This window comes from Pygocentrus nattereri, chromosome 23, assembly GCF_015220715.1.
Source record: "Pygocentrus nattereri isolate fPygNat1 chromosome 23, fPygNat1.pri, whole genome shotgun sequence".
Taxonomy (NCBI): domain Eukaryota; kingdom Metazoa; phylum Chordata; class Actinopteri; order Characiformes; family Serrasalmidae; genus Pygocentrus; species Pygocentrus nattereri.
Window position 1 is genome coordinate 23410357 of NC_051233.1, and position 14499 is coordinate 23424855.

General features: G+C 41.9%; 1 protein-coding gene across 1 annotated transcript in view; it reads right to left on the bottom strand.

Moving 5' to 3' along the window:
* Positions 1-13851, bottom strand: part of LOC108427286 (transmembrane protein 211) — a 184268-nt gene extending 170417 nt beyond the window's left edge. Inside the window, exon 1 of the mRNA XM_017697325.2 lies at positions 13019-13851. Coding sequence (XP_017552814.1) covers positions 13019-13327 — 309 coding nt within the window. The 5' untranslated portion in view covers positions 13328-13851. The remainder of the gene's footprint in view (positions 1-13018) is intronic.
* Between the last annotated feature and the right edge of the window lie 648 nt (positions 13852-14499).

Sequence of the window (14499 nt, forward strand, 5' to 3'; positions counted from 1 at the left end):
GCTGTATGTGTGCGTGTCTGTGTGTGGGTGAGAGAGAACCACTGCTTCATGATGGTCTTCATCCAAGAAAGATCTGACAAAAAGAATCAGGTCAGTCAGACCAAAGGAGTGAAAAATCCACTCTTTTCCTTGTTATTCTCATACTTTCAGACTCTCTTTCTCTCTTTATATGGTCTGCTCTGCGTGATCCTCCTCCGGAGGGCAAATGACTGTACCGCGTTACACACGCTTCCCTCATAACACTTTCCTCACCCACCTGACCTCCATCACATGTTAACATTGGAGCTTTTCCATTAGCCTATCAGGCACATCCATCCTATTCAGCATCCATTACTGATGGGAATGAAACGGTGTGGAGAGAGCAAGTCTGCAGATCTCTGCCTCAGAGGCTGTAAATCTACCATGAGTAAAACAGTTCTCTGCGGCAAGTGGCTTCGATCTCCAATCTTCAGCCGTGTTCAGACTGAACGTGAGTAAAACCTGCTTGGTGAAAAAGCCCATTCATTTGGGAATACAAATGCCAAGGACATGAGAACGCAAAAAAGGAATTCACTCCCAGAAGCGATTATTTTAGTTTATCTAGGTAACTTTGGAAGCGTGAGCCAATAGATAACACAAGGGTGGGTAGTCTCATAGAGTGATTATATTCCCCCCAAAATCACAGCAGACATTTTGCTCAACCCCAGCAAGGAACATAGCAAGAGGAAGGTCCAGTGAGACCACAACTTTATTCTCCAGCCAACTTTGCACATACGTACATGGGGGTATGCAATTCCCAAGCCTGACAGCCAATATGCAGCTCCCTTGTGCCATTTTAATATGTGGGGTCCATCTTTGGGGAGACACACCACACTGTTCTGAATTCAGTCTTGAGAGAGAAGCAGTGTGACCGTCATGATAAAACCCCCAGCTCTGGTGGTCTGGTTCCATAAGTAAAGAGCCCTTAAGAGGTTCAGATGGAGGAAGTGACAGCTGCCTCCTTGAGATACCAAATGCATGCAAGCATCCCAAAAGAAGTAAGAGTTCAGAGAAAGAGAAGGAAAAAAGAAGGGAGAGAAAGAGAGTCTAGAATAGTCTATTAGTCTGCTAGACGGGCAGTCACTTCATATGATTTTTTTTCTCTCCCTCTCACACACATGCTTTTTGCTACTAATAATGAAATTAAAAGGCCCACATTCCACATTTTCCCTTCCATGTATAATATTTGTGTGGGTTTATGTAAATCGTTTTTAGATTACATTTTCAACCTCTTCTACTATTAAACTCTTAGCCGCAGAGTTAGTTTTAGCATTTGTTTAGTAAAAGTACATGTTAAGCCTTGTTGCTTTGCTATTAAGATAGATGACTGACAAATTAACAGCAAATATCAACCTTCAAAAAAAGATTCTCAGTGGTTGCCATTCAGAATGCAAAAAGTGTTTAAAGAAATTAAATTAAGTCTGTTTTTTTTTCCAAGGTAAACCATATGTTTTCCTTAGGGTAACGGCTTTCTCTCCAACATAGCTGAACAAAACATGTTTGGCTGTCCTGCTCTACAGGCAAGAAGCACATTTTATGAGTTTAGCCATATATGGATCATCCTACTGAGTTAAGTATTCAGAAATTCCCAATGAGAATGTTATGATCTATTGAACCTCAAGGCATTAGTAGAGATAAATACGCTAAACGTAAGTAACTTTTAGTTGTTTTCTGTCTGAAACATCTAAATAATTATTTTAAAACAGCCAGTTTGTGTTAATTTGTCAAATACAGACCATATAAAATGCCATACATGAATCATATTGAGTGAGGTGTGAATGGCACATTTTGGACAACTTTAATTAACACAAATACAACTTTCCATTATATGCGCCCTCAATGCTCTTGGCTATCAGCGGCATTCTTGTGATGGTCCCTCACATCAATATAAAAAAATAACACTCCTAATGCAATCATTTCTTCTGAATATATGGCGCCATATTGTCTACACTTGGAGGATTTCCACTCAGACAAAACTAATTTCCATAACGCACTCTCCCGAAAGCAGGAGTATTGTGAATCTGCCATTTTCGCTAAGAGATGAACAATAGACGAGGACTTATGCAGACACATTGTCCAATTACAATCAATCTGGTGTCTGGCCAAATCTCATTCACATGAGAAACATAACACACATTCACACAGACAGTATATACACACACGTTAGCTGCCAGCTCGATGTGTCAAGAGCGGCCAAGTGTTACCCAGCATGCTCTGGGGCTGGGCTAATCTTGGCCGAGCGTTCAGTGCTTGCTCCCTCACTGTTGTGCCGTGGCTTCCTGTAATCACATAAGCTGTTAACAACTCGAGCAGTACTTTTATTTGGCGGGCAGTTTCTCCTCTTCCTCACTCTTCACACTCACATAGCTCGTTGACAATAACACAGCCATGCCCGGCAGGCAAGCAGGACACTGACAAAAAGTACAAATGTGATTATTATGCCTTCTTTGTGATGAACTTGGAACCTGCTAAAAAGCCTACAGGACTAAATTCTCTTAGGAGCATATCACTATGGGAAATTATGAGAAAACAACAGCCGTCTATAGCACGGCACACTGCTAGTCACCACCTGACACTTGTCCAGTAGCAGCTGCTCTCCTCATTTTATAAATGCCTGCCCCAAATCCTTCACAGCAGTGGAAGTAGTAGAGGTTCAGGCATGCTTGTTACTTTGGACTACAGTCTGCCAGGGTCTGTGGAGGGTCTGCATGCCTCTTGGAACAGTGGCTTTAAAGGAATACTTTACTCAAAATTGCTCATATAGATAACAGTGAATGGGGACTAGTGGAGACCAGTTTGTCCTAATCCTAAAGCTGGGCTTTTATGACATGATTTTTTTTTAATCCTAACAGATTTCAAGAATGCAAAGCATCACACAGTTAATGTCAGTCTTTTACAGAATGTCTAGTGTTTTTTCGTGAGGGTATGCACATTAGATAATAAGGCACAAATTCATAACATACAGAGTTTCAGCTACACAACAGTGCTCAAAATCGCAGCACTCATTTTCATGTGATATACACTCACCAGCCACTTTAATAGTTATTTATTGCTAGTAAAAGGTTTAGACCCCCTTTTGCCTTCAGAACTGCCTTAATTCTTCGTGGCATACTTTCACCAAGGTGTTGGAAACATTCCTCAGAGATTTTGGTTGGTTATTTGAGTTACTGTTGCCTTTCTATCATCTCGAACCAGTCTGCCCATTCTCCTCTGACCTCTCACATCAACAAGGCATTTTCGTCCACACAACCGCCTCTCACTGGATGTTTCCTCTTTTTCGGACCATTCTCTGTAAACTCTAGAGATGGTTGTGCATGAAAATCCCAGTAGATCAGCAGTTTCTGAAATACTCAAACCAGCTCATCTAAACTCTAGAGATGGTTGTGCATGAAAATCCCAGTAGATCAGCAGTTTCTGAAATACTCAAACCAGCTCATCTGGCACCAACAACCATGCCTCATTCAAAGTCACTTAAATCACCTTTCTTCCCCATTCTGATGCTCGGTCTGCACTTCAGCAAGTTGTCTTGACCACCTCTACATGCCTAAATGCACTAAGTTGTGGCCATGTGATTCGCTGATTAGCTATTTGTGTTAACAAGCAATTGAACAGGAGTACCTAATAAAGTGGTCGGTTGGTGTATTTAGCCACCACTTACACTTTACCTATTCAATCCCCTCAAGATACATGAAGAAGTGTAAACAGGATCAAAGAACCAATGACAGTGCAGCTAGCCAAGGCACAGAGGGCTCTCACAAGAGCAAAACAAGTGTTTGGTGCAGGTAACTGATTTGTTTCATTAAGGTTTCCTTGTTAGTGACTTTAGTTAGTGACTTTAGTTAGTTTCTTGTGCAGGACAATGTATTTGGCCCACAGACCAACTTTTTTGATAGCTTGCTTTTGTCCACACCTGCCCTCCACCTGCCTAATGCCTCTGGCAGAGAGTTTGTTAAACTATTTTCAGTGCACACAAGCCACCTGAGTCTTTCCATGTGAAAACGTGGCCAGATCGTCTGCCATATTCATGGCAGTGATTATACTACACAAAGAGTCTGTTTGGGCGTGTGCCTAGGTGCTTGGGATGTTGGGAGGTAGGAGCATCGCTGGAATAATCTGCACACAAATGAGTCGTGGCAGAGGTGCGTGACGCGAACCTGATGAAAATTTAATGGCCCCCTCACCTTTATTAATTGCCACTGACAAGTGGAGTTGGTAGGGCACCACGCGGACCAGAGAAGCAACATCTGTTCAAAAGAAAAGCCTCTGTCAGCATTTTCCGTTTATTTATTTATTTTCTTGTCTTCCCAAACGGCAAAAAAAGTAGGGCTCGGATGATGCCTCTGGTGGCGTAGCTGGAAGGTAAAGTGTATCAGTGCACACAAAGAAAAGATGCTGGCCACAGTACTGCTGATACAGAGCTGATACTGATGAGGTATAGCCAGCAGGTGCAAGGTCTTGAGAAGTGGTCAAGGTGGTCAAACCCAATAGACAAAACATTTTGTTGCTAAAAAGGAATACCATTATTAGTGTACTTGTTTGATGGCACTGAATTAGACCTTAACAGTTCTCGTTTAGATCTGCTTGGCAAAAAGGAACATTAAACATAACATCTTTTTTCAACATTTTACCTGAAGCCTGCTACATAACACTGACATCACCATGCATGGCATCTGTCACTATAATCACCAGTAACGGTAACATGATACAGCTAGATTAGTGGACATAATCTGTCATGACAGCACACAATATCTGCCAAGACATGTTTTTGGCACAGTTATGCTAATGTTATGTAGTAATTCTTAACTGTTAATTTATTAGATACCTTAAAGACTGGACAGTCTATCAGTGGTTTTGGGCTAATCACCTTAAATGTATTATGCTTATAGTGTAGACGAATAAAAAATACCTCCCCCACTCCAAAATCAAGTAAGATGGTTTTGAAGATCAGCAATAATTAGATGAGTTACTTTCTATAGCGCTAAACATTTGATTAAGCAACATCAATGCATCAGTCTGTTCATTCGTGTATCCATAATAGCTGTATCACTATGAAATGTTTTTACATGTGCTTTTGGGAGAAAGACGTAAGCAGGTGCTGCATCTTCTTGGGGTGTAATATACACGATACAATACATACTGCAGTTTCTGCATCCTGATACACTACCGATACAAAATTAGAAAAGAAATGTTAACAAATCTTGTCCATTATTTATTTCTAAAAATAAATAAAATATATAAACAAAAGCTCAAGATGTATTTTACATGCTGCACATGTGTATTTGGCAAATATGTGTTATTATGACTCATACAAATAAAAGTACACAAAAAAATTTGCAGACTTAGGCTGCACCTCAAAATTAACTGACCTGAGCTTTACAATATGATTTTATAATCAGATAATGTGTTTCTATATAAAGTGTAGCTCTTACCCTGTGGCTGAAATGGGTGCAAGAGGAGATTTTCTAATGTCCCTCATAGCTAACTGCGGAATCCAGGACTTTCTACTAATGAGTAGTGATGGAAATTGAAAGCTATAAACATCCCACTAGAGTTATTTGTTTCACCCATTCAGAATTGGCACTTTAGTGGCTGCTTGAATCATGTGGGGACCATGAGGCTGAAGTTGGCTTGCTATTTGCCTCGTTCTTATTCAAATTTTCCATTCCACCTTTAATGGAGAATGTAACAGCTGCCTCATTTAAGGAGGAATGGAAAATCTAAAAAGAAGAAGGCGCATAAGAAGCTTCTTGCTCTGGTAACCGATACATTTGGGTAATGTGTTCACAAACGAGTTTGCGTAGTTAGGGTATTAGCACAGGTATTTGATCCTCAATCTACCACTCTTTGCTCATCATTGTTGTACTTGACTGGGAAAAAAAATTGTTTCCAAACGGATGCTTGTTCTTCCGCTCACCATTTTTCAAGTTCCAAAAGCTGTGCGGTGTATTTTTTATGTTTATGGTTATCACTTGTAGGAATATCATGGACTGTGTTAAAAAAAACTACAGAAACCTTCCCTGTTATCACTCATTTTATAGCATGAATTAGCCGTGTTTGATTTACAGCATCTATCGTTTTGCAACTCCCATATCGAAAAATCTATTAATGTTAATGTGCGTATTGTGACACGCCTATCATCTTCACACAGGGTCAGGAAAAAAAGATACTGTATTTTTTCATTTATTAACACACAGTGTAAATGTACTCTCAAAGGTCTAATTATGTACCCTCAATAACTTTTATTGCTCAAAAAGTACATACTTGTACCTGTTCATAATCCAATGTTTTAAAACAGAACAATAAAGTAAAAAGCCTGGAGACCAGACAGGGTACGTGGAGTCAATACAACATAAAAACTATAACTGCAATTAAATATGGTACAGTTATGTCTCCTAACTGAAGGTACATAAGACGTACCCTTCAGTGACAAGAGGGTTACTACCCCTCGTTTTTTAGCATTTTTTTGTGTATGATTTGATCCTGAAATGAATCATGTTGTTCCAACTAATTATGGGCCCAAATAACGCAGTTAGAAACAGTCCAAAAATAATCACATTATATTACACCTTTTAAATAATCTGAAGGATTACATTACAGATTACACCTGAGTAATATACCCAACACTGGTCATCAGAGCTCGAGCAGAAAAACAATGATAAAAATAGCAACACTGGAATGCTGCAAATACTGCAGGAGCTCTTTTCTATATACACTGTTCTAAACAAATAATCTCACCTTATGAGGAAAAACACCTATAAATAACCACAAACCACTTTTGTTATAAATGCATGGAACAGAATGAAAATATTTCATGCATTACTCCATTCGACTATGCTAACAATGCTCATTAATAAGTAATACGCTAGCATCTCAGAGCTAACCGTTATGCCCACTCAGCGATGCATGTGGATTTATGCACATCACTGTGTTTTCCTTGATCCAACTCTTCCATTCTTTGGAGTCGAGGAGGAGTAAAGCATCAAGCGTCACTTTTCTTCCAGCCTTCACAATCCCGCTGAATCAAAAAGAATGGCGTTGCGATTTATTAATATCTTCTTTCAAATGCTAATTTCTTTTCTTTTTTTTTTGCCTTCATACATAAATCATAACTCCCGAGGTTGCTGGTGTTTCCGAGTGGAGAGAGTGCTTTTATGGCACAAAGGGGGCTGGGATGAGGCTGCTCTCTGTGCTGGAGTCTGAAATGAAAAGAGCTTATTTAAGAGACGGACAGCTATGTAAAAGAACTCTGGGCTATAGGCAAGGACACCGAAGAAAAAAAGCTGAAGGACGGCTCAATTCCTAAAAGATTTGTGTTGGTTTGTGGGTGTGTTTGTTTATTCCATTCATAAAAGGGCTTAATCATTTAGCCTGATCTGCATGATTAAAAAGTAGATGAAGTAGAGAAGTTTTTTTGATGCCGATAGCACGCTCATTTACTCATACTCCTAAAACTCACCAATACCAACATCAGATACCCTGCTGCTGATGAACAAACACAGTGAAGGAGGCTCTGCTCACACAGAGAAGTGTTAACGACAGTCGGACCCAAAGCCATCGATCACTTCGAACATTCCACTTTGGCAGATTCTTGCCAGGAATATACTGTGTGATTTTAGCCTGTTTCAAACACAATCACAACTGCTTCCCCAATACAGGTTGATACACCCATGTCAACTATACAGAGGAGAGGAGGTAGCTAATGAAGCATAGCTGTCTAATTCACACCATTTAAACACATCTAGAATTTAATTGTTAAGGTATACTGCACTCATTTCCACTAACATCTACTTCATTTTAAGTAGATTATTCAGTGTAATACCGAATTTGGTATCGGTGAGTATGAAAAATACGTAGTTGTGCTTGTACTCAGTCTGAAAAAATGGTGTTGATGCATCCCTAGTTTAAGTAATAACCGTTATGAATATATTCAACAATAATGCATGCATTTTTAGTTCCCAGAAATCATTAAACCTCCTAGAAGAGTCTGGGAGATCTCCACAGCTTAGAGGAAAATGGAAAACCTGTATAATCTTGTAAAAAAAGTCAGTTGCTAACTTCCATGAGTAAACATTTTTAATACATGACTGCGTCTTGGGAAAGGACAGCCATGAGAAGTGTCCTATCAAAGCTCTTCTTATTAGGTTTCATCCAACTTCTAAACACTGTAGCAACACAGTGAAATAACAGTTTTGGCTTCATTTACTTTCCCTAAGGTTTTCTGCTACACACATAGTGAGCAGCCTGCAAAAGCCCCTGAAGAGTTCATGAAAGTGTTCTACAAAAATATGTATCCAGCATAAACATTTACACTGACAGAATTCAGCAACTGCCCATTGGCTTCTACTGTAACTATGTTATGAGCCAATGTTTTTTTCTGTTCTTTCTTACAAGGAAACATGCCTTATTGCCCAAGGTAACAGACCATATCTTACAGACTCTGCAGGCAGAGATTGCATCAAAAACGCTGGCCTATTCCTTTAAATTTCATTTCCATCCGCTTTATCTTATATATAAGCATTTATTCTAAAACACAATTCCTTTAACGTGTCTTAAGAGCATCGAGTAAAGTTCTTGACCCTGATATTTATAATCAATGACAGCATGCTAACTTAATTCAGGCTAAACTAACAGTAGGACTGAGCTGAGCTGAAAAAGTTCAGTTTAGATCCTGCTTAAGACTCCCAAAGCAGAAATGTTCAGGTATTATTCTAACAAATTACTGCGGAAAGTAATCATCCTCCTGAAAAAAACGGAATTATAAGCCTAATCTAAGACACCTGTGTGTGACATTCAGAGGATCTGCGGTTTAAGTGTGCACACTACTGCCTTCCACAGCCCACAACACACAGCAAGAAAAGGCTTTTAACTGTGTTATGGATGAATGTAGTGGGCGTATTACATACCGCTGATCCGACTTTTGGTCAAAAGCAGAAGCAAGCACAGGGCAAGATCATTTTGTGAGCAACCAAAAGACAAGCATGCAGGAATTTAAACTGGCACAGAAGCTTGCATACTCCATGACATTCCAAGAAGAGGACTCTCTTGCCATAGTGTAAACAAAACAATCAACAACAAAACATGTTCCTCCAGGCTACTGCCATGACTTTTGTGTTTGCAGCTACCTATGAATTTGAGAAGTGACAAATATATGGCCATTCTAACATTCTTTCTGCTTTATGGGAAATCAAGGGGTCTGGCGTCAGCACTTTGTCGTTCTAAAGTCATGCTACATGTTTTAAATGTGAAATTATGTCTACTGGTAGGGTTCAAACAACACCTACAGCCTTCAAAAATACACTATATTTCCAAAAGTATTCTGCCATCTGCCTTCACACGCATATGATCTTGAGTGACATCCCTTTCTCTATCCATAGGGTTTAATATGATGTCGGCCCACCCTTTGCAGCTATAACAGCTTCAACTCTTCTGGGAAGGCTTTCCACAAGGTGTAGGAGTGTGTTTATGGGTTACCAGAAGCACATTTGTGAGGTCAAACACTGATGTTGGACAAGAAGGCCTGGCTCGCAGTCTCCGCACTAATTCATCCCAAAGGTGTTCTATCGGGTTGAGGTCAGGACTCTGTGCAGGCCAGTCAAGTTCTTCCACACCAAACTCACTCATTCATGTCTTTATGCACCTTGCTTTGTGCACTGGTGTGCAGTCATGTTGGAACAGGAAGGGGCCGTCCCCAAACTGTTCCCACAAAGTTGGGAGCATGAAATTGTCCAAAATCTCTTGGTCTGCTGAAGCATTAAGAGTTCATTTCACTGGAACTAAGGGGCCGAGCCCAACTCCTGAAAAACATATCCACACCAAATTCCCCCTCCACCAAACTTGGCACAATGCAGTCAGACAAGTACCGTTCTCCTGACAACCGCCAAACCCACACTCGTCTATCGGATTTCCAGACAGAGAAGCGTGATTCGTCACTCCAGAGAACATGTCTCCACTGCTCTGAGTCCGGCAGCGGTGCTTTACGCCACTGCATTCAACGCTTTGCATTGCGCTTGGTGATGTAAGGCTTGGATGCAGCTGCTTGGCCATGGAAACCCATTCCACGAAGCTCTCTACACACTGTTATTGAGCTAATCTGAAGGCCACATGAAGTTTGGAGGTCTGAAGCGATTGACTCTGCAGAAAGTTGGCGACCTCTGCGCACTACGTGCTGAGCATCCACTGACCCCGCTCTGTCATTTTACGTGGCCTACCTACCGTGGCTGAGTTGCTGTCGTTCCCAATTGCTTCCACTTTGATATAATACCACTGACAGTTAACTGTGGAATATTTAGTAGCGAGGAAATGTCTATCACAGTACCATGCTGGAATCCACTGAGCTCCAGAGCGAATCATTCTTTCATAAATGTTTGTAGAAGCAGTCTGCAGGCCTAGGTGCTTGGTTTTATACACCTGTGGCCATGGAAGTGATTGGAACACCTGAATTCAATGATTTGGAGGGGTGACTGAATACTTTTGGAAATATAGTGTAAATTTGTCAATATGAACTTACCATCATCTTAGGTGCCATTCTTCTAACAGTGCTAAAAGAACTACACTATATGTCCAAAACTAATGTTTCCTCAGAATTCAAAGCACTAGTAGGGAGTCTATCCCTCTCTTTGCTGCAGTAACAGCCTCTACTCTTTTAGAAGATCTTTAGATAAAACATTGCTGTAAGTTTTGATTACATTTAGACACAGAAGCATTAGTGAGATGCTGATGCTGAATTAGTTGGATCTCAAAGACGACTGTAGTAGTAGGGTAGGCCTGTTTACGCAGCCTGTGATTCATTAATTAGATTCACAGTACTGGGTCCATGATTCGGCATTCTCGCAATATTTTGAACAAAATTCAAATGAAGAACATTGGTGACTCTGACAGCTTACTAATGAGCTGGTGTTGGTGCTGATCGTTTGCAAATGTTGATGCTTGTGCTGATCATTTGCAAACGGTGTTTAAACAATGCGGTCGCACCTCCACAATGCACTGTCACAGTTTTGCATTGTGATATCATGATATGACAATCCATTGTTACATCCCTACCAGAGAATGTAATTCCACTGCTCCACAGGCCATCGCAGGGAGCTCTATACCCCCTCCAGCTGATGCTTGGCATTGGTGAACTCCACAGCATCCCATTCTACTGGCAGTACTTTACCATGGAGACATACAAACTGTGTATGTGCAAATAAATGCCTGTAGCAGCAATATGTGCTCTTTGAAGGAGATGAATTGACTAATTAGAAGGGGTATCTAGATGAATTTGGACATCAGATCAATTTCCTGGACAGGAATTAAGCTTAGTCTTGGACCTCCATTAAGAATGCTTTGTAGTCCTGCGTGCAACACCATCCAGTTTAATGGACACTGTGTAGTAAGATAAATCACATTTTGCTTTCCTTTAATCAGCCAGCAATGATACTACTTGACTACAGCCATGCCATCCTTGTTGGGAATACTTTCTTCAGTATGTCTGAGGAGGTCATCATGCCTCTCATGATCCAAAGATGTCCATGTTTCTAAGGTCACACATGGGACTAAACAGTGTGGTTGCACTGCTGTTATAATGAGTCATTTACAGAGCAGCTGACCATAATAAGTAATAACATTTTAAGCAATGTTAAACTTTATTCTGGGATGCCGCACCCTCCTACACAGGACTGGTCAGCAGTTCATACTCACACGCAGTTCTCCAATCAGAGGGACAACTACTAAACAAAACCTCTCACTGAATGGGTAGTAAGTCTACACTATAAAAAAAAACACTTAGGTTTTATACTGTCCTTATCGTATACTGCTTCGTAGGAAGAAAATGTTTGCCGCAGAGACAAAAAGGGGGCAGTGGCAAAGGGAGATAAACTCCATCCATGCATTTTCTAAGCCGCTGCTCCCTCAGGGTCGCAGGGGGGTGCTGGAGCCTATCCCAGCGGTCATCGGGCAGAAGGCAGGATACACCCTGGATAGGTTGCCAGTCCATCGGAGGGCAGACAGACAGACACAGACAGTCACTCACACCCAGGGGCAAGTCAGCATGTCCAATTGGCCTTTGGGAGGAAATCGGAGAACCCAGAGGAAACATGCAAACTCCACACAGAGAGGACCCACGGTCACCCGGCCAGGGAATCAAACCCAGGCCCTCCTTGCTGTGAGGGGACAGCGCTTACCCACCGCACCACCCGGAAGATAAACTCAAGAAAGCAAAATCCACAAAAGTCACGGCGTGCAATGCAGAACTGGTGTTTCACAGCAACACAACAACGATGCACAAATGAAATTAAGCCACGCGCATCGCAACACATTTTCTGTTCCTACTCATTCTGGTGAAATGTTAACAGTGGCTAACGTCCGCCCAGTAAAGGCAACATTAGGCTCCATGCTGGAAAGCAGAATGTCTTATTGAAGAGGTGAATGTTTCAGTGATGTTGAGTACAGTGTAGTAAAATTAAGGTCATCCCGAGGCAAACCAGTAATAACACTGCCCACCCCTCTGTTTTAGGATGGACAATGAATTAGTTTTTTACATTTATTTTTGTTTGCAGACTTTATTAAATAATTAAAACCTTTCCTTTTTAATTCTGAAATTTCCTGCATCCATTCCTGCTTTCGATTCGGCAACAATTTCAACTGAAAAACAAATGTAACAGTAATGCAAGCAAAAGCAATTTAAATGTGGAATAACTCACTTTCAAAATCACTTCTTACCCCAGTATTATAAGTTTATTTCTCAGTCCAACATGAACATAATCGTTAGATTCGTCGATTAACCGATTACACAAGTAATTGTTCGCTGCACTTCTATTAGTGATCTAGGAGGGCGGGGGCTTATTAACAAAATAGGGAAAAATAACGCCTTTGAAACGGACTACGCTGTTAAGTTTAGGGGGCTTGCTGGAAAACGGGTGGGGGAAGAACACCACCTTTGAAACTGACACTGCGGTTAAGTTTGGGACGTCACTGTTATTCAAGCTCTGTGGCTGTGATTAAACCCCTGAAACACTCCTACCTGCCAAGAGCTCGACGGTATCTCGGCGAACTTGCCCAGTCCACCAAACGTGTAGCAGCGGTACATGTGGTCCAGAGACTCGGAGCAGTGCCACAGGAGGCCGAAGCTGACCGAGTCCTCGCTCCTGGCGTGCTCCTTCACTATCCAGGCGGGAGAAATAAAACTGAAACTGCACACAGCCACCAGGGCGGAGGACAGGAGCACCCAGAAACACCCCACGCAGCTGAACATGATCCTCAGCGAGCTCGGAGACAGAGCGATCCCAACCCCGGCTTCTTTCCTCTTTCGAGCCAGCAGCAGTGAACGCATTGGGAGCGCATTCACTGCGCGGGAGTAAACGTTTAAAAACCGCCCCGCACCTCACGGAAATGTCACATCTGAGGAGATGTCGCTGGCTAAGATTCAGAGATGGAGCCCAGCTACGGCGTTAAATCCGCTAAGAGAGTGTGAAGGTTGGGTAAACAGCACGACCCGGGCATTGGTTTGGCAGCTGAGGACTTCAAATGGTTAACTTTGACCAAATACTAGGGGAGTAAATCCAACGTGAGCGCTAATTCTGCAGAGCGGCTCCTCCAACGGACAAAACTGGAAAACAAAACTGGAGTCAAGTGCTGGACAAAGACAAGTCAACACCCCAAAACACAAACGAGGCGGGAGAACACAAACGGCACCCGAATAAATCCACCTCGGTTCTGGTTTCGCAAAATACAGCTTTTAACACGGCAGTTGTACAGCCGCAAGTTCACCGCTCGCCTCGCGCTGTCAGAACCAGCACAGCCGTTACGCGCGCGAGCGGCATCTGAAGCTTCTGTCAACTTCGCGTGCGTACTAGTGCTGTCCGAATCGTGAGCGAACCGATCATATGAGCCGGCTCCTTTGAACGAGGCAGTCGAACCGATTCAAACGGATTGTTTTTTTTGTTCTATTTAAATTAGAACTATAATCTTTTAAAACGCGCCCTCATGCAAAATGTTTAAATTGCACTGTTTGTGGACTGTAAACATCTTTATTACTTTCACGGTTTATCTAAATGATCCGGAGGTGTCCGATCTTAACCACAAAAGGCTAGCAAAGCAGGAGCTCACACAACCAGGTGTGATCCAGCTCGTTTTGAGTGAAAACCTGCAGTGACCCTGGCCCTTTGATGCCAAGACTGGACACCCCTGCTACGCAGTTTTTGAGACGAACTAAACGTTTAATTCACCGAAACGGACGGCTGTAAAGAATCGGTTCGGTAAACTGAATCGAACTGAATCATCACTAGTGTAGCGCCTGTCGCGCGTCCGCTGGAAAGTGGGCGTCGCCTCGGAATGTTTTCACGGCAGACGAAGAAGCAAACACGCAAATAATAACTTATAAATGTAACTTAGTCCCCAATTCATGGTTTCCCAGTCCATACAGTACGAACAGGCTGAACGGTGACTGGGGTCTCGGTAAGTTTAAATATCCTGTGCTGGACGTAGGTCAATGAAAACGTCTCT